At 36.5% G+C, this 19,931-nt stretch overlaps 1 protein-coding gene across 1 annotated transcript in view; it reads right to left on the bottom strand.

Annotated features, from left to right (window-relative positions):
* Positions 1–4,136: 4,136 nt before the first annotated feature.
* The window catches only part of LOC106878646 (protein HTATIP2), a 29,603-nt gene continuing 13,808 nt past the window's right edge, over positions 4,137–19,931 (bottom strand). Inside the window, exons 3-6 of the mRNA XM_014927929.3 lie at positions 15,511–15,618; positions 11,580–11,717; positions 10,104–10,165; positions 4,137–6,026 (exon numbers count right to left, since the gene is read on the bottom strand). Of these exons, the coding sequence (XP_014783415.1) occupies positions 5,738–6,026; positions 10,104–10,165; positions 11,580–11,717; positions 15,511–15,618 (597 nt within the window). The 3' untranslated portion in view covers positions 4,137–5,737. The remainder of the gene's footprint in view (positions 6,027–10,103; positions 10,166–11,579; positions 11,718–15,510; positions 15,619–19,931) is intronic.

Below are 19,931 nucleotides of genomic sequence, written 5' to 3' on the forward strand. Positions count from 1 at the left end.
TTTCCCCCAAAATTCTATTTATAATGGGCAGAATTCTGCTTTAAGTATCCCATATAATCCCTCGTAACTTTTATATTTTGGAGAATTTTCAGAAAATTTTGCAAATTTGTGTTCTACACATGGAAATTCATACAACAATGAAAATAGTTTTTAATTTTGTTTAATCAGCTTCAAAACCACACCTTAAAATATGGATAGTCCAAATTTTTTGCTTAAATCCCAGCAATAGACCATTAAATGGGTTTATGGGGAGAAAGACATTGAAAAACATCAATATACCAGAGTGACAAACAAATGAGGAGAGTATCAGGTGATCATGAGATGTGCTAAAATTAACAGCCAAATAACCTTTAAATCACATGCAGTTTTTTTTTTTCTTTTGGATTTTGCATAATGAATTCTCATGTGAAGAACATAAATTCACAAAACTTTTTCAAAAAAATCCAAAAATTAAAGAAGTTATGAGGGGTTATATAGGATGCTTAAACCAGAATTCCACCTTATAATGCCTCCTTCAAGAAAGTAATCATTCTGCTGAAAGACTAAATTACCAGAACCTATTTTTCTGAAAGAAACCTATCAATTCAGATTATTGTAATTTTGGGTTTAAAACTGATGTCCAAACCAGAACATATCACAAACATTCGAAAAAAAAGCATTTTGAGGATGATAAAAGAACATTTAACTTAGAGATCATTCAAACCAATTCCAGAAGGACTTAAAAGAAATTAAATGGATCAATACTAATTTAATTTAAACATCAAAGATCGAGTTGAGCTTCAGGATTTGGAAAAGCCCATATATCACTTTTAAAGATCACAAATCATGATCAACCCTACATCAAGACTTGCAAACCCTTACCTAAATGGACATTGGTATTATTAACAAACATATTCTACATAATTAATCTACTCCTTTAGGAATAGATTAGGGTTTTCCTTTAGGAAAATACTAATTCTGTAATAAATTGGTTATAGTCCAATTTATACTGTTTCACATTCATGATTATTCTCCCTCAACAGTTCACTCCTACCATCACCTGAGATAGTAGAGGTAAACTGTTGAAAGAAATGAAGGCAAAGAGCTCATCTCTATATCAGTGCAGTAGCCATGATAATAGTATCAATGCCTTCATTTCTTCCATCAGGTGTTTGCTGCTACCACCTCTAATACTTCTGTTATCTTCCTCAATGTCTGTCATTACTGACAGCCCTCACATATCCACATCTGAACCAAAACTATTCTTTTTGCTCTATTCGTACTAGAACTACCACCCCATTCTCAATATTTCTTTAATTCCATCAACTATATATTAAGGACGGATTCTTTTTTTTTTTTTTTTTCCATATCCAATGATATGAGCTATTTTTTCTTTTAAGGGGTTATCCAGTAATATTGATCAACTCTACACTTCAGAGATCCCAGACCAATACTAGAACCTCTTTGCTCCAAATGCACAGTTTCTTTTTATATAACCTTTCACGCCTCTGTCCTCATCCTCTGTGAACTATCTAGAGTAACCTTTTTTCTTTCCTCTAAACCCACTAACTGCTCCTATCTTTCTTCTTCTCCCCATTCTCTTGCTTTATATCTGTGTGTGTGTGTGTATAAAGTCATAAATGACAAATATTTTGATGACTTACTTGAATCCATATATTGTGACTTAAATATATATATATATATATATATATAATAATAATAATAATAATAAAGGATAATTTTTTTTAAAAATCTTATCAGTGGCCAGGATATAACAATAGACCTATTAAGGTGAAATCATATATATAATTATATTTAAGGGCATAGAAAAAATTCTAGCCTATATGTTGAAAGTTGACACTAAATCATCTCACCACTTTAAAAACATCCTTGATTTCAACACGTAAGTTTGTGATGTTTCTAAAGTGGTGAGACAATTTAGCATCTATTTTCAACATATAAGCTAGAATTTTTTTCTGTGCCCTTAATTATAATTGCATATATGATTTCACCTAAATAGGTTTATTTTTATATGCTGGCCACTGATAACATTTTTTAAAAAATTTTATCCCCTTATTATAATTGAAACTTTTCTATTCACTTCAGGAGAGTAGAGCAACTTATGTGCTACTATGACTGAATACACATGCATTGAGGTAAGCTACAAAATTCGATGTTGGATGTATCTGTGGTATTTATATGTAGCTATGGCTTTGCGTTTGCTTTCCTTTGGGTATGTATAAATATCTCATTTATTTCCCATAAGTATGCTCTGCTGACAAGGAAAAGCCATTGGGTAAATCCAGAAATTGATCAATCCAGAGCTATCTATATTGTTAATTTCCGTTAGCTTACTCCCTCAATTTCAACACGTGTAACTTTGTGATGTTTTTAAAGTGGTGAGACAATTTAGCATCTATTTTCAGCATACAGGCTAGAATTTTTTCTATGGCCTTAATTATAATTATATGTATGTGTACATATATATATATATATATATATATATATATATATATATATATATAATTTTCAGTGTAAACAATACATGATCTGTATTATTAATGATATATTTAATGCTGTTTATATCAACCTACCTAAAGCCAACTCTGATTCTTTGATACAAAGCCTCTTGTTTTAAAGTTAAGTATTTATATTTAAATTAAAGTTTTCTGTCATAATTATAATTAAACACTTTTTTTAAAGTAGTGTTCTAAATACCATATTAATAATAAAGAAGTTAGTTATTTTACTCAATTCCACTAAATTATTATTTTCAAAATTAAATTAAATACATAAGCAGAACATTTTCTAATAAATAAACATGGTAGTAAAGGGTTTATGGTGGGGGTGAGGAGAAACAAACTACTTTCAAACAAATTCAGTCGTCTTTTTAGTAACCAATGCAAAAATTTATTATGCCAACGAACAAACATTAGAAGGAAAACATTACCAACCTCTTAATCATAGATTCTTCATATGCTGTCACTGTTCTATGGTACCAAACATTCTCTTGAGACCTAACTTAACCTCAGGTGGCAGAGCTAGTGATAACAGAGATAAAGAACAACATGTTGTTTGAATGCCAAACTAACAAGTTCTAACCAGACATAAAAATCTGCACTCTTGCATGAGAATGACTAATTTCCCGACCAACCATTAATCCTACATGTTTCAACACTAACAACATTCTCTCTATTGTTTACTGTCTGACATTTCAATTACTATATATTTTATGTGATACTGTTGAGAAAGTGAGGAAAAAACATTTGTAAAACAAAGATGCTTTGTATATTTGTTTTTGTGAATTATATACTTCCACTCTGGCAACACATCAAATTGGGGCCAGATCCAGGCAGATGTTTATTACATAGTTACAGCAGGGTCACAAGCTCTCAAAATTCTTTCTTCATTCATTATAGTTTTATTATAATTTATGTAAAATATTAACCTAACTAACTTAACAATAATTAGAATTAACAAATTAGACCCAGTTATTACAAGAACAAAATTAGTTACACAAGTGCATAGGACTTCATTTATATCATACTAAATAGTTAGTGATAATGTAAATGCTTATGATTTCAATTATAAAATAAACTTTTAATTAAATTAGCCACTTTAAAGACATGAAACCAGGAATACAACATGTGGGGTTCAATTCCTGTGGTTTGTAATGTATTTTTTCTGTGTTGGATTTGTACTTATAAAGTATCTAATTTAATTTAAAGTTTATTATTTAATCATTTTATTGTAATTAAATAGTAATTCTTATTAGATTTTTCTCTTATTTTCCTAATTTTCTATTAACAACTGCCAAAGAAAGCCTCGACAACAGGGAAAAGTAACTTCCTTTTCTAATGGCTCACTTCTGAGATTTAAACTGGGTGTTATTTTAATCCATTCCAGTACCACTTGAATTAACACACAAAATATTTTTATCTTAGCATTTCATGATTTTTTGTAGTTCTGTCCTTCCTGTACAACTTTTATTTATTGTTTTTGAAATTTGAATAAATTTCACCTCTTTTCAGACACATGACAATGGAGTACCAAGATAAAAAAAAAATGAACAAATTTATCTGGCAACCCAATAGTTGTCCAGATATTTTTATTTCATTTTACATATGAAAATATCTCTGCTTATCTTCCTATTTCCACAATTGGCCAAGCTTATGTAAGCAAAATTAAAACAATTCATGACAGAAAATACTATCTAAAGCCATCAACTGCTCAATGGCCCATAAATACATTCAATTTGGAAAATGTTTGGAAAAGGTACCAAGGCCAACAGAGAACAACTCAATGATCCACTTGTTGCTGACCCCTGGTCCAAAAATCCCAGGATCCCATAGCTTAGGGCCTCGTTGTGTTTAAAGGGTTTCTGCTTCAAATATTAACAATTCCTGGGTGTGTACAAAGTTTACACCACCACAACTCATCCAACAACACTACATGTTCTTCTAACATGTAATGTGAAGTACTTTTTACAGAGTTCTTAGCAATTCAAAATAAGAACAATACACCTTAACAATTTATATATGATTTTTGCTTTTTCATCAGAGATAAGTGTTATTAAATATCCTGTAATAATTCCACTATTTGGATAACAAATTTAACATATATCTTAGCTGTACCTTCCATTTACATTAAACTAATCACATTGTTGGTTTTCTAATTTTTAAAGAATATCAATTTTTTTTTCCCATTAAAAGCCTATTATTGTAATCACATGATTTTTTTTTTTTTCTACAGGAAGAGATTGCATAGTGACAAAAATACATCTTTGTAGTAGACCACTGGTCAGAGCAGGAGAGGAGAAACAACCATTTTTAAAATTTAGCAGACTGCTAGTATGTAATCAATCACACTGCCATGTACAGTTTACGAATAAATAGACTGTAAGTGTTCAGGGTATAAATTAAGCAGGCTGCCAGGTTTACAATATACTGTGTATATAGTGAAAAAGACTGAGTATATAGTGTACAATCAAGCTGTCTGCCAGGTCGTTATCTAGGAGGATAACTGAAAAAACACTGATAACTGGCTGGACTTACAACTGTGATAAAACCTGTTAGAATTATACATCAGTTATCAGCTTGCCTGCAACTACAACAGGCATTACACCTTTCTTCTTCGTTTATCCCAAGTTAAAGAAAAAACTGTATCATATATATATATATATATATATATATATATGTGTGTGTGTATATATACACATACATACATACATACATACACATGACTGAGTAACATGGATTGCTCTACACATAAATATACATATCAGATCTTACGCACATCACATATATACATAGACACACATACTTTCAATTATATATATATATATATATACACACACACACACACACATACATACATTCACACACACACACACACACACACACACACACACACACACACACAAATATGTGTGTGTATATACAATACCTTTTATCCTGGCATAAATTCATTGTATATTTTCTTTTAGGACAATGATGATAATAAAAAAAAAAATCATTTTTTAAAAAATTTAGATATAATTAAAAAAAAATAAATCTATAGATTTCAAAACAATAAATAAACTCATTCGTACTAAAATAAGTTAATAAGATAAATAAATAAATAAATCATATGGAAAGGTTGAAGTTTCAAATTGTGGGTTAGCAATAATGGATTTAGAGTACAGAAATATCTTTACTTGGGGCTGAAAAAAAAACACAATTTAAATATTCCATATTTCGTTTCTTTCTCTGACATTTCTTCAAAGGTCTGATTCTGGTTCCTTCTTGCTTGCAGTCTTTTCTGCTGAAATCTTAGGTTCTTGCGGTGGGCAGAACTGCTGTGCCATACCGGCAACTACATGGATTGCTTTGTTCTCGAAGACGTCCAATGTTCTGTTTGTAGGTGTTATTGCGTTGTTCAACATAGCAACAGCAGCTGTCTCCACAGGGAGGGTGACAGCGGTAGGGAAGAAGTATGCGACTGGTCGCAGAATCTTCTGGAATATTGTATCGCCAGGCCGATGTTCTGCACGGTCGCATAACAGAACGCTACAAAGAGTGGGAAGTTCAGAAATGGTAAAAAAAAAATGAAAAGAAAATTGGGTCACAAATCTTGGTCACAAATAAAAAAAATCTTATCAAACATGGAATTATAGTTCGAATAAGTGCCAATAGTTGTCAACATGAAGAAGGATATTATTCTATTCTATTGTAGTCATAGCCAGTGTGGGTGACACAGGAAAGGCACCTGTGCTGGTAACATATAAAAGACACCCAGTACACTCTGTAGAGTGGTTGGTATTAGGAAGACCATTCAGCCGTAGGAACCAATCCAAAACAGACAAGAACTTGGTGCAGCTCTCCAACTTACAAGCTCCAGTGAAACTGTCTTACCCATGCCAGCATGGAAAACAAATGCTTAATGATGAGAATGATGACGACAATAAGATTAACAATTACACATATAGACTTATATACATTATACAATGGTAACCTCTTCCCCATCTCTAACACCATCTATTTTTCTTTCTCTGTCTCTCACTGACTGCCTCTCTATCTTTCTCTCCTCTCTTTTTGTTATTAGGGTAGCCGAGTATCCCCACAGTAAGACACCAATCTATCCCTCTATTATACTCTAACATTTCATCTGGCACAAAGCCACTTCCCTTAATCACAATTCCCTCCCCCAGCCGAGAGATCTTGCAAGTTACTTGGCAACCCCAGTGGTGTTCATGCCACATAAAAAGTACCTAGCACACTCTGTAAAGTGATCAGTGTTAAGAAGGGCATGCAGCTGGAGAAACCATGCAAAAGCAAGCAACTGGAGTCTGCTGCAACTCTCCAGCTTGCCAATTCCTGTCAACCCATTCAACCTATACCAGTTTAGAAGACAGACGTTAAATGATGATGATGAAGATGACATACACTTATACACACACACACACACACACACATACATACATATACATACATGTGCACACATGCCTACATATATTGCGTTATCAGATAAATTCATTATTTCTTTCCAATATTGCTTGAATTAACACCAAAAAAAATGTTTTTATTATAGTGTTTTGTGGTCTTTTTGCAGTTTTATTCTTCATCTACAACTTTTGTTTATCACTTTTGAAATTTGAATAAATTTCACCTCTTTTTCAGGCATGACAATTGCTGTGCCAAGTAAGAAAAAAAATGAGCATTTTTGACATCTGCTTCTCAGTCAAGGTTCTAATACTGCCTTTGTGCTGTGTATGGAGAAGATGCTATTACTGAAAGAACTGCACAGACATGGAAGGGGAAATTCAACTTCCATGTTTCAGCTGGCCTGTTCAGTTGAATGAGGATCCATGAGGATCCAAGCCAAGCCCCAAGGAAACTGGCCCAGCAGCTGGGATGCTCTCATGATACCATTGCCTGTCACCTTCATTTGATGAGTAAGGTCTAAAAACTCAGTGTGTTGGTACCACATGCTCTGAACAAAAGAGACAAACTCCAGCACTCCTCTATCGCCACCAGTTTTCTCACTCAACACCAGGTTACTTGTGGACACAAACAGATATTTCTTTACTGTATCATCACTGGTGATTAAGAATGGTGTCTTTACATCAGAATGAAGCAGAGAAAAGAATGGTCATGTCCTGACAAGCAAGCAACACCTTGAGCCAAACCAAAGCTGCATCCATGCAAGATGATGTAACTGGGAATGGTTAATCCACTATGAAATACTTGAAAACTACTACGCAGTCAATGTAGAGCTTTACATTCAGTAAATGCATCAGTTCAACCAAGCAATAGAGCTGAAATAATCCAACTGACTACATGCCATGCTTCATCAACATGGCAATGCTCAATCCCACGTTAATTTGACCAAAAGTGTAAAGCAAGAGCTCATTTGGGAAGTTCTGCCACATCCAGCATATACTCTTTACATAGAACCTTCGGATTTTCACCTTTTTCAGTAGCTCTCCAACAGTTTGATGACAGAGCTGAAAACCTGGTTCAATGAGATTCTTTGAGTCATGACCTGGTAACTTCCACTTTCAAGGCATTAACAAGCTAGTGGAACATTGGCAAGAAGTTGTGAACAATGAAGGAGAACATGTTATTGACCGATTTGTTAAGATTATTGATGAAAAATAGGGATTCAAATAGATGGAGAAAATAAAATAAACCAATTTATTTGACAATCCAATAGAGACATACATAAACACACATTAACTGCTATGCCCATAGCTTTTGCCTTAAAATGCTGTTTCACTGAAATTTCTTCCATACACATTCTTTCCAATGGAACATTAAAGATCACTCCTTTCTTTAAACTCATCATCATCATTTTAACATCCACTTTTTCCATGCTTGCTTGGGTCAGAATGAGTTTCTTCAGGCAGGTTAGCTACAGTCGGATGCCCTTCCTGTCACCAACCTTTGCCTGTTTCTAAGCAAGGTAATATTCCCTATTACTGGACATGTTTTGTAGAGCATTGGAAATGATAAGAAGCAACCAATGATGGATGAATTAGAGGGAGGTAGGGGGAGTATGAGGGGACTTACAGTTCCAGGAAAAAAATCCCTTACTTGAAAAACCAGCAAGAGTTAGCAACTGGAAGGGCATCCAGCTATAAAATAATTCCTAGATAATATGTATTCATCTAGCTCATGACAGCAGAGAAAAACAGATGTAAAAACAAACAAACAGATAACTTTGTATTCAGTGTTCTCTGTACTTGTCATATCAGTCACAAAGAAATACCTAAGTAAATATAAAAAACTGCATAAACTGGTTTGTTCTGAAACTGAATATTTTGAAAGTGGGAGCTTTACTTTGATAATTAAAATGAACTTCAGAAAAAGAACTGAATATCTACACAATACTTGTAATGTTAGAAATAGCAGCTGAATCACCCTTAAACCATGCCCAACAATTTTCAAAAAATAGAAAACAGATTCCATCACATGCCAGGGAGGAAAAACTAGAAGTAGTTGATAGCTTCCGTTACCTAGATGACCAAGTCAGTAGCAGGGGTGGATGCTTTGAGAGAGCAGCTGCTAGAATACGAATAGCCTGAGTAAAGTTCAGAGAGCTCCTACATCTGCTGGTAACAAAGAGCCTGTCACTCAGAGTGAAACATAGACCATATGATGCATGTGTGTGAACAATCATGCTACATGGCAGTGAAACATGGGCTGTGACTACTTAAGACATGCGTAGGCTTGAAAGAAATGAAGCTAGTATGCTCCAATGGAGGTGTAATGTCAGTGTGCATACATGACAGAGTGTAAGTACCCTGAGAGAAAAGTTGGCCATAAGAAGCATTAGATGTGGTGTGCAAGAGAGACGACTGCGCTGGTATGGTCATGTGTTACATATGAATGAGGACAGCTAAGTGAAAAAGTGTCACACCCTAACAATGGAGGGAACCTGTGGAAGAGGTAGAGTCAGGAAGACATGGGATGAGGTGGTGAAGCACAACCTTCAAATATTGGGTCTCACAGAGGCAACAACAAGCAACTAAGACCTTTGGAGATATGCTGTGCTAGAAAAGACCTGGCAAGCCAAGTGAGATCGTAGCCATGGCTGATGCCAATGTTGCATAACTGGCCTGTTTAAAAGCACCCTTCAATTGCCAAGCAATGTGCTGTGCTTGAGAAGACCTGTTGAGTCAAATGAAATCATAGTCATGGCCGATGCCAGTGCCAGTGTCACCTGACTGGCACATAAAAAGTACCATTCGAATGTGGTTGGTGCCAGTGCCGCCAGACTGGCTCCTGTACTGGTGGCATGTAAAAAGCACCATTTGAGTGTGATCATTGCTAGTGCTGCCTCACTCACCCACGTGCCTGTGGCATGTAAAAAACATCCCCTACACTCTCAGAGTGGTTGGTGTTAGGAAGGGCATCCAGCTGTAGAAACCTTGCCAGATCAGATTGGAGCCTGGTGCAGCCACCTGGCTTGCCAGTCCTCAGTTAAAGCGTCCAACCAATGCAAGCATGGAAAGCGGACGTTAAACGATAATGATGATGATGGAAGGACACCTTGGATAATGTAGTGCTGGATACTACACAGCCAGTGAACTTCTAACATTGGACAAATAAATAATATGATGAAAGAATAAGCAAATCACTTACCCTGGTCGAAATATGGAGAGTCTCTGGAAATGCATAACTTTCAAAGTTTCTTCCATAAGACCCTGAAAGAAAGACAAACAGTGTCTCATTGTTTGTATTCGTTATATAATGTGTGCATGTGCATGCATGTGTGTGTGTGTGTGAGTGTGTGTGTGTATAAAACAATCATTATCACCACTAGCACCATCATTACCACTATCACCACAATCACTTTCATCACCTCAATGACAACCTTAAATCACCACCATCACAACCACTTTCATCACCTTTTATCATCAGCCTTTTATCCCTACTACCATCATCACTACAAAAACTTTTACTATCATCAAGCGATGACATGTGGAGCCCCCACCCCACCCCCACCTGCAAGGATCTGCACTTGGTTTCTTACTGTTTGTTGTATATATTAATGAAACAGATGCCAACTTAAAAGTATATTGCTGAGTTAAACACACACACACACACACACACACACACACACACACACACACACACTAGACAATCGAGGCAGTGCCCCAGCATGGCCACAGTCTAATGACTGAAACAAGTAAAAGAAACACTACATTTAGCTGTACCTTGAAAACAAAAAAAGAACAGATGCCATATGCTCTAAATCTTTCCTGTATTGGGACGCAGTGCAGCAGCAAAGGACTGTTGACTGACAACTTAAGATGGCCGTAGACAACTGTACAACTATACAATTTGAGAGGAAAATCCCAGGATTAATCTACTACCACTACAACACAAACCCTAAGAAATCTGCTGGAAGATATGACCTACACATTATTGTCGACAATAATCTGTGTTGGCTGACACACATTTCCAAAAATCAGCAAAAAGGCCACAGGTGTGTTACTATCATTCAGTAAAATCTTTGTCAGCCATTCATGAGCTTTCTATAAAACTCTTTAGCTTTCAGATTATTCTGTCAAATGTAATTCTTATTTATTCACATTGATTTGAATTAGTTGTGCATGACCTCATAGCTTTGAGATTTTAATGATGTGATTGCTCATTTTAAGAATAACATTGTTAGGAAAGTGTGAGAGGCCGGATCTGGCCAGTTTGAATATAAAATAGATAGAATAATTGGGCCAGATAAGGCTGGTTTAAATGCTAAAGGGTTAAAGCTATATATTAATAAGGTATGTCCACATTTACAGTTTGCATATCCAGTCTGAAACTCCCATCTTGTCCAGAATATTGGTCAATAGGAAAGTGACCAGAGACATGTAACCAGACAAATACCAGCTCTCAGTCAGTCACTGTAACTTGAAAGTCTTATTTCTGAGCATTGATAGAATACAACTTCAATGTTTATCAGCTAAATTGGGAGAAAACCTCAAGATTATCCACCATTTTGCCAACAACAAATTTGATCCCATTTTTTAATTCAAAATCTCTACCACTTGTAGACAAGCTTATAAAATCAAAAAACAGCATCTATGACTTTCAGAAGATGCCATCATCACTCACCTTTGCTCGCCTGTAAAAGAAATTGCTGTTCCTATCCGCTCCATTCGAAGACACAACTGAGAAATGTTTACATCCACTGGCTTTAGCAACCTCCGCAGTTTTCAGTACATAATCATGATCCACTCGGACAAATTCGGCCTGCAATGGAGATATTTTGTTATAGGAATATTTTTGTGCAAGTGGAATATTTTGATAGAAAGATAAGGATAATATCTATTTCTACATTATCTGGTTTTTCTGTTTTTTTTAGGGTTTTTTTTTTTTTATAATTTCACTTCTGTCAACTTTTCCCTGAAGGACTCTGTCTGAAACACTGGAATTTTCTACTCCACCCAACAAGGTCACTGTAGTCTTTCTCTCAATTTTACTAAACAAATCAAGTTCTATCCAGACAAACACCAGTCTCCTTGGAGTCTAATTATATATATATACCTTTTATCTGTTACTAGCTTTCAGTCATTAAACTGCAGCCATGCTGGGGCACCGCTTTCAAGAATTTTAGTTGAATCAATCAACCCTAGGACTTATCTATTTCTTTAAGCTTGGTACTTATTCAATTGATTTCTTTTTGCTGAACCACTAAGTTACAGAAACATAAACACACCAACACCGGTTGTCAAGCAATGGTGGGGGACAAACACAAACACAAACATACATATATGTCTATATACAATGGGCTTCTTTCAGTTTCCATCTGCAAAATCTACTCACAAGGCTTTGGTCGGCCTGAGGTTATAGCAGAAGGCACATGCCCAGGGTTCCACACTATGATCCCAGAAACGTGGTTGGAAAGTAAACTTCTTACCACACAGCTACGCCTGCATACACATACACACATATATATATATAAATAGGTGTTAGCATGGCTGTGTGGTAAGAAGCTTGCTTTCCAACCACATGGTTCTGGGTTCAGTCCCACTGCATAGCACCTTGGATAAATGTCTTCTACTATAGCTTTGGGCCGACCAAAGCTCTGTGAAGGGATTTGGTAGACAGAAACTGAAAGAAGCCTGTCGTATATATGCATATATTGATGTGTGCATGTGTTTGTGTTCCCCCCATTTCCCGCCATTACTTGACAACCGATATTGGTATGTTTACATCCCTGTAACCTAGCACTTCAGCAAAAGAAACCAATAGAATAAGTACCAGGCTTGCAAAGAATAAGTTCTGGGTTCGATTTCTTTGACTAAAACCCTTTAAGGCAGTGCTCCAGCATGGCCTCAGTCAGATGACTGAAACAAGTAAAAGAATAAAATATATATATATATATGTATATATATATATATACATATATATATATATATATATATAATTTAAAAATAGGATAAAATCTTTATAAGAATTTATCAAGTAGTTAGCGTGAAAACCCTCATAAGGGAAAAATTTATTAAGGGAATAATTAATATAGGGAATTATATATATATATATATATATATATATATAGAAAAACAACAAAAGTCATTTGGAAATACACAGTGAATATATTAGATTGACGCTCCATGAAAGTTTTTGATGGGAAAATAGAAGAAATATATATATATATATATATATATATAAATCGTGATGGCACCTGTGCCCTGGCACTTGTGCCCTGGCACTTGTGCCAGTGGCACGTGTAAAGACATTCGAGCGAGATCGTTGCCAGTGCCGCTGGACTGGCTCCTGTGCAGGTGGCACGTAAAATACACCATTTCGAGCGTGGCCGTTGCCAGTACCGCCTGACTGGCCTGCGTGCCGGTGGCATGTAAAAGCACCCACTACACTCTCGGAGTGGTTGGCCTTAGGAAGGGCATCCAGCTGTAAAAACTTTGCCAGGTCAGACTGGAGCCTGGTGCAGCCTTCTGGCTCGCCAGCCCTCAGTCAAACCGTCCAACCCATGCTAGCATGGAAAGCGGACGTTAAACGATGATGATGATGATGATGATGATGATATATATATATATATATATATATATATATATATATATATACATATAAATCAAAGGTCCTTCTTGAGCCATAGGCTCATAAGGTCAGTTTCCTGGACTCTGTAGTACATATACTCTCCTGCTAAACAGGACATTAAATGAGGATGATCATATACTTGTATCTCCTTGTCTTGACATTGTATATAAATAAGCGTCACTGTCTTACAAGCAGTGACATTCATTTTCAATCTTCCAGGAAAATATGTTTGGCCAAGGAGAAATATTAATTTCAAATTTTGGTACAAGGCCAGCAATTTCAGGTGAGGGGTAAGGTGATTACATCAACTCCAATACTCAACTAGTGGTTGCTTTATCAACCATGAAAGGATGCAAGGCAAAGTTGACCTCAGCAGAATTTGAACTCAGAACATAAAGATGGTTAAGCATTTTGCCCAGCATGGTAATGATTCTGCTAGCTTGCTGCCTTACCAAGGGGAAATATTGCCTTACTTGGAACCAGATGAAAGCTGGCAACAGGAAGGGCATTTGGCTGTAGAAACTCTACCACTCCAAATTCCATCTGACTTATGCAGCCATGAAAAACTGGATATTAAAACGACAATGACAATGACAATGATGATCACAACCTCTGATGTTGTGTAAGCCACACATCACTATATAGATATGGAGTAGGGGCTGCTAGGACTGTGAAGTAGAGCCAAAGGAGTGTGACTCCATCCAAAGAAAACTGTAGGGAAAGAATTACTGGTTGTCAAAATCAACTAAATAACTGAAGGGCCATACCACTGTACCCCTCTTTCATCAGCACAAAAAGAAATAAGGAAGGAATAAACAATTGTTGTTGTTGGCACTCCGTCGGTTACGACGACGAGGGTATCAGTTGATCCAATCAATGGAACAGCCTGCTCGTGAAATTAACGTGCAAGTGGCTGAGCACTCCACAGACACATGTACTCTTAACATAGTTCTCGGGAGAGATTCAGCGTGACACAGTGTGACAAGGCTGGCCCTTTGAAATGCAGGTACAACAGAAACAGGAAGAAAGAGTCAGAGAAAGTTCTGGTGAAAGAGTACAGCAGGGTTCGCCACCATCTCCTGCCGGAGCCTCGTAGAACTTTAGGTGTCTTCACTCAATAAACACTCACAACACCCGGTCTGGGAATCAAAACCGTGATCCTACGACCACGAGTTCACTGCCCTAAGCACTGGGCCATTGCGCCTCCACAGGAATAAACAATAAGAAGAGATAAATAATCATTTCTAATGCAGGCACAAGGCCTGAAATTTTAGGGGAGGGGACTAGTCGATTACATTGACCCCAGTGTTTCACTGGTACTTATTTTATTGACCCTGAAAGGATGAAAGGCAAAGTCGACCTTGGCGGGTGCTTTTTATGCAGCACCATCGCCAGTAATTTCCATGTGGCACCAGCACCAGTGAATATTATGTGTTACTAACAAACATTCTCAGCAGAATTTGAACTCAGAAAATTTAGACAAACGAAAATGCTGCTAAGCATTTCACCCAGCATGCTAACGATTCTGCCAGCTCGTCATCTTTATTATTATAATAACAACAACAATAACCCTTTCTACTATAGGCACAAGGTCTGAAATTTGGAGGAGGGGGATACCTGATTACATCAACCCCAGTACTCGACTGGTACTTATTTCACTGACCCCGAAAGGATGAAAGGCAAAGTCAATCCTGGCAGAGTCTTTGCCACCTTTGCTACTACAGCTGCATTAGCAACAACAACAATAACCCTTTCAACTATATGCACAAGACCTGAAATTTTGGGGGAAGGGGCTAATGAACCCCAGTGTTTCACTGGTACTTAATTTATTGACCTCGAAAGGATGAAGGGCAAAGTTGACCTCAGGAGAATTTGAACTCAGAACGTAGCAGCAGACAAAATACTACTAAGCATTTCACCCAGCATGCTAACGATTCTGCCAATTTACTGCCTTAACAACAATAATAATAATAATAATACTTACAGACTGGATGGATCCATGTGAGGTGCCAAGGGTACAAAAACCATATTCAAGTCCTTTAAACAGATGAGCATAATCTTCAAGAAGGTTGAAGTCAACTACATTTTGTTCCTGAAAAGTAGTTTTTATAAAATGTAACTATTTAAAATAAAAGTATTATGTTGATGTCATAAGAATTTTATAATTTTTTTAATGAATCTGACTAGAAAATTTACATTTACTAAGTATAAACAAGCCCCACCACAACCTATAGTTCATACTATTAAGTGGTTAGCTAAATGAGCAAAGACAGTGCAGGTTTATGAAGTCCCAAGTCCCTCTAGTTCTGTCTTATATCAAAAGTTATTCAACCTATCTAGTGTTGGTGCAACGAGGAAATTCATCAGTGAGCTCCAAATAGTAGTTGATGTTAGGAAGAGCATCCAGCTGTAAAACCTAAGCCAAAGGATACATATAAGCATCTAGTCTTTGGGAACTCTAAATGGGAACCAATTCAGACCTTGACAGCCATTTAGCCCATGCCAACATGGAAAGCAGACTGATGATGATGATTAGTTATTTTCCATAGAGAAATACGGTAAGCACTTGTTTGACCAGTGGCACCCAAATTTTTCTCTGCTCTGCCAAAGACCACTTTTATGTAACCCTTTTGCATTCAGATTACTCTGTCAAACGTAATGTTTATTAAAGAAGTGATTTTAAATTCTCAAACGCAGGATAATGCTAATAATATAGCCTGAACAGGATAAGCTACCCCTATTTTGCAGAAAAAAGTGTTGGCGGCCAGCTATGAGACTCGAACTCACAACTCCGTGATTACGCGTTGTGGCGCTCAAGACTGATTAATCTAAACTGCCCTCACAACAAAAGCGTAATGTTTATTTATTCATATACCTTTTAATTAATCATGCATTATCTCATAGCTTCAAGATGTGACGATATATTTTTAGAATGATATTGTAGGGTAGGTGTGAGAGGTCATATCAGGCTGATTTGAACAAAAAGCAGGTAGAAAATTTGGGTCTGATATGTCTGGTTTAAATGCTAAAGGATTAACGCTTTTAGTATTCAGATTATTGTGTCAAATGTAATGCTCTTTTATATTCATATTACTTTTGAATTGATCATGTATTATCTCAGAGTTTCAAGATTTTGATGATGCAATCGTTTATTTTTAGAATGACACCGTTACCAGTGCCGCTGGATTGGCTCCTGTGCAGGTGGCACGTAAAATACTCCATTTTGAGTGTGGCAGTTGCCAGGACCACCTGACTGGCCTTCGTGCCGGTGGCATGTAAAAGCACCCACTACACTCTCGGAGTGGTTGGCGTTAGGAAGGGCATCCAGCTGTAGAAACTCTGCCAAATCAGATTGGAGCCTGGTGTAGCCATCTGGTTCGCCAGTCCTCAGTCAAATCGTCCAACCCATGCTAGCATGGAAAGCGGACGTTAAACAATGATGATGATTGTAGGGTAGGTGTGAGAAGTTGGACTTGGTCAGTTTGAACACAGGTAGAATATTTGGTTTGGATATGGCCGAGTTAAATACTAAAGGTCAAATGTATTTGCCAAATACATTGAAATATTGAGAATTGTTTGTTTTTATTAGCTTTATTATGAGTAACAATACAATCTACACAGCAGCTTCTTGGAATTTTGAACTTAGCTCATGGACGCTTTAGAGATTCAAAGACCTATGTAAAGGAATCACTATGTTAGACTATACTATGCTTGACTAAAACACATCTGGAAATATCACTGTACCCACAGTAGGTTGGCTTTTAATTTTAATCAATTTAAATTTAGGATTTGTCTTCTTTGACAAGAATTGTCATTAACATTACTGATTCTTTTTTTTTTCTTTCTTATTATATGTGTAACTTCAATGAAGTAAAATTCTTTTTGGTTCATAACATTAAATATATTATCTTGCGCTGAAATATTAAATATTTTCTTAAAAAGACCAAAGACGACATGTTGCTGAGATAGATTAGTCCCTTTTTGCGGAGGCTTAGAAGAGATTGTCATTTAATAGTATGTGGAACAGCATCATTCCCCTAGTCTTTAGGATGTTTGTTGAACAACTATTGGGACAGTACATCCTTCAAAACTCCCATGCTTCCTGAAATTCGCCAACAGTACACCTGATGCCCCCCCACTCCTGTTGTTTTTTCGTTTTTTTTTATAGACTTATTCACTGTTCCCTTCCTGTGCAAATCAACACAAGTACTTATGATTTAAGCCTGATATTTATTCTATTGAATCTGTATAAGTGACAGAGGAAATATTAATCCCCACTTAAACGTGGATGTTCTGTTAGAACAAACTATACTGCAGTAGATACCATGAGAGATACTCTCAGATTGCAAAATGCACTCTTGTTTATATCACTAATGGGGAGACAAATCCCCACCAACTCAAGTGCCAAGATCACCAGATCACATGATTCTAACCTTCCTTGGTCTTGTCAATGATGGATGCTTGACCACTAGAGATAGCAGCAACTCATCTCCCTGTAGCAATATGTGCAAAAATGGTGTCAGAACAGGTCCTGGTGTCACAATTAGCCAGGGAGTTTGTTAAAAAATATATAATAGTAACAGAAGCAGTATTAATACTGAGAGGTAATTTTTATTCCCACTTAAACATGGATGTTCTGTTAGAACAAACTGTACTGTGGTATATACCATGAGAGATACTCTCATATTGACTTTTGGTGCAAAATGCACTCTTGTTTATATTTATTGGATTTCTTTCACTGAACTGCTAAGTTATGGGGATGTAAACAAACCAATACTGATTGTCCAGCTGTGAGGGGGGGGGTGCAAACACAAAGACACACACATATATATATATATATATATGTGATGATCTACCACAGTTTCCAAATTCTTACCGAAGTTGCTGCACAGCCAGATTGAACCCAAACCCACATGGTTGCAAAGCAAGCTTCTTAACCACATAGGCAACATTTTAAAAACATGCAAGTCAGTAATGTAAAAAATTCCTGTACATGAAACCAAAAACTAGTAACCTATTGTCTTACACAGCAAGTACAGTTTAACAAGCCTACTTTTAAACTGGCCTACTTTTAAAACAAGCCTACTTTTAAACAAACCTACATTTAAACTGGCCGAAACTGGCCCAAAATTTTCCACCTGTTTTATGTTTAAATTGGCTAGATCCAGCCTTTCACACTTGCCTAACAATTTCAATCAAAACATAAACATTCACATACTTGAAATCTCAAAGCTATGAGATAATGCGTGATGAATTCAAATGAATGTGAATGAATATGTATTACACTTGACAGAGTAATCTGAATGCTAAAGGGTTAAATGGAGACTCAGTCTTATACATCCAGTCACTTTAACTCCCTATATGGAGTCTCTCCAGGTCAAGCCACTACTTCTCCATATTTGAGAAGTCACAGTTCTAGCACTACCAACACGGTTAGAATGTTGCAGGAAAGACAAGATGGTTTCTTCAAACTGAACCAACTAGCAGAAGACTTAGAGGTAGACCAAGAGTGAGACGGTTGAATAATGTCCATAGTATCAATTGTAGGGTAGGTATGAGAGGCTGAATCTGGCTAGTTTGAGCATAAAACAGGTAGAATATTTGTGCCAGATATGGCTGGTTTAAATGCTAAAGAGTTAATCATTGGTCTGCTCAGCAACAGCAATCTGAACTTAGCTCCATGTCAATGAAAATGTCATCACTACTACATTGTTCTTTGTTACTTTCAGCAGTGAACTGTACCTCATCATTCTTTGGAATCCAGCCAAAGAGGATAATAGTGGTTACTTCTGATGGGGTCCTATGGAGGAAGTGCCTGATAACTCTCCCTCCACAACCCATCCAGGAATAGTGGACAGAGAAAATGGTGAATTGATGGCTGGATATACAGATACAATATTAACCCTTATCAATAGTTAAATTGGGTAACTGGTTTTAAACTGATGCCTTCTATCCATACTTATAACGAGATTGCAATTTGTGTATGTCTAACGTTTGCACATATCAGTGTATGAACACGTGGAAGAAATCCGGAGAAGGGGGATAACTCTTTAAAGGGGTCATAACTCTAAAGGAAAGTCAATAATGTCAGTACCTTGCAGGTAGTACCCTTGTAGAAGAGTGCCAGTAACACATAAAAGGTGTTTGTGCCAGTGACACGTAAAAAGCATTCATGCATATCGGGGACATGTGAAAAGTACTCATTCTGGTTTCACATAAAAGACACTTGATATACTCTGTGGAGTGGTTAGCAGTAGGAAGAGCATTCAGCCATAGAAACCAAGCCAACACAGACTGGAGCCTGGTGCAGCTCTCCAGCTTACCAGTGTCAGTCTAACCCATACTGGCATGGAAAACAGATGATGATGATGATTAAAAGAGTAACGGAAATAAATAAACAAATAA

The sequence above is a fragment of the Octopus bimaculoides genome, chromosome 25, assembly GCF_046866305.1.
Source record: "Octopus bimaculoides isolate indiv1 chromosome 25, ASM4686630v1, whole genome shotgun sequence".
Taxonomy (NCBI): Eukaryota; Metazoa; Mollusca; class Cephalopoda; order Octopoda; family Octopodidae; genus Octopus; species Octopus bimaculoides.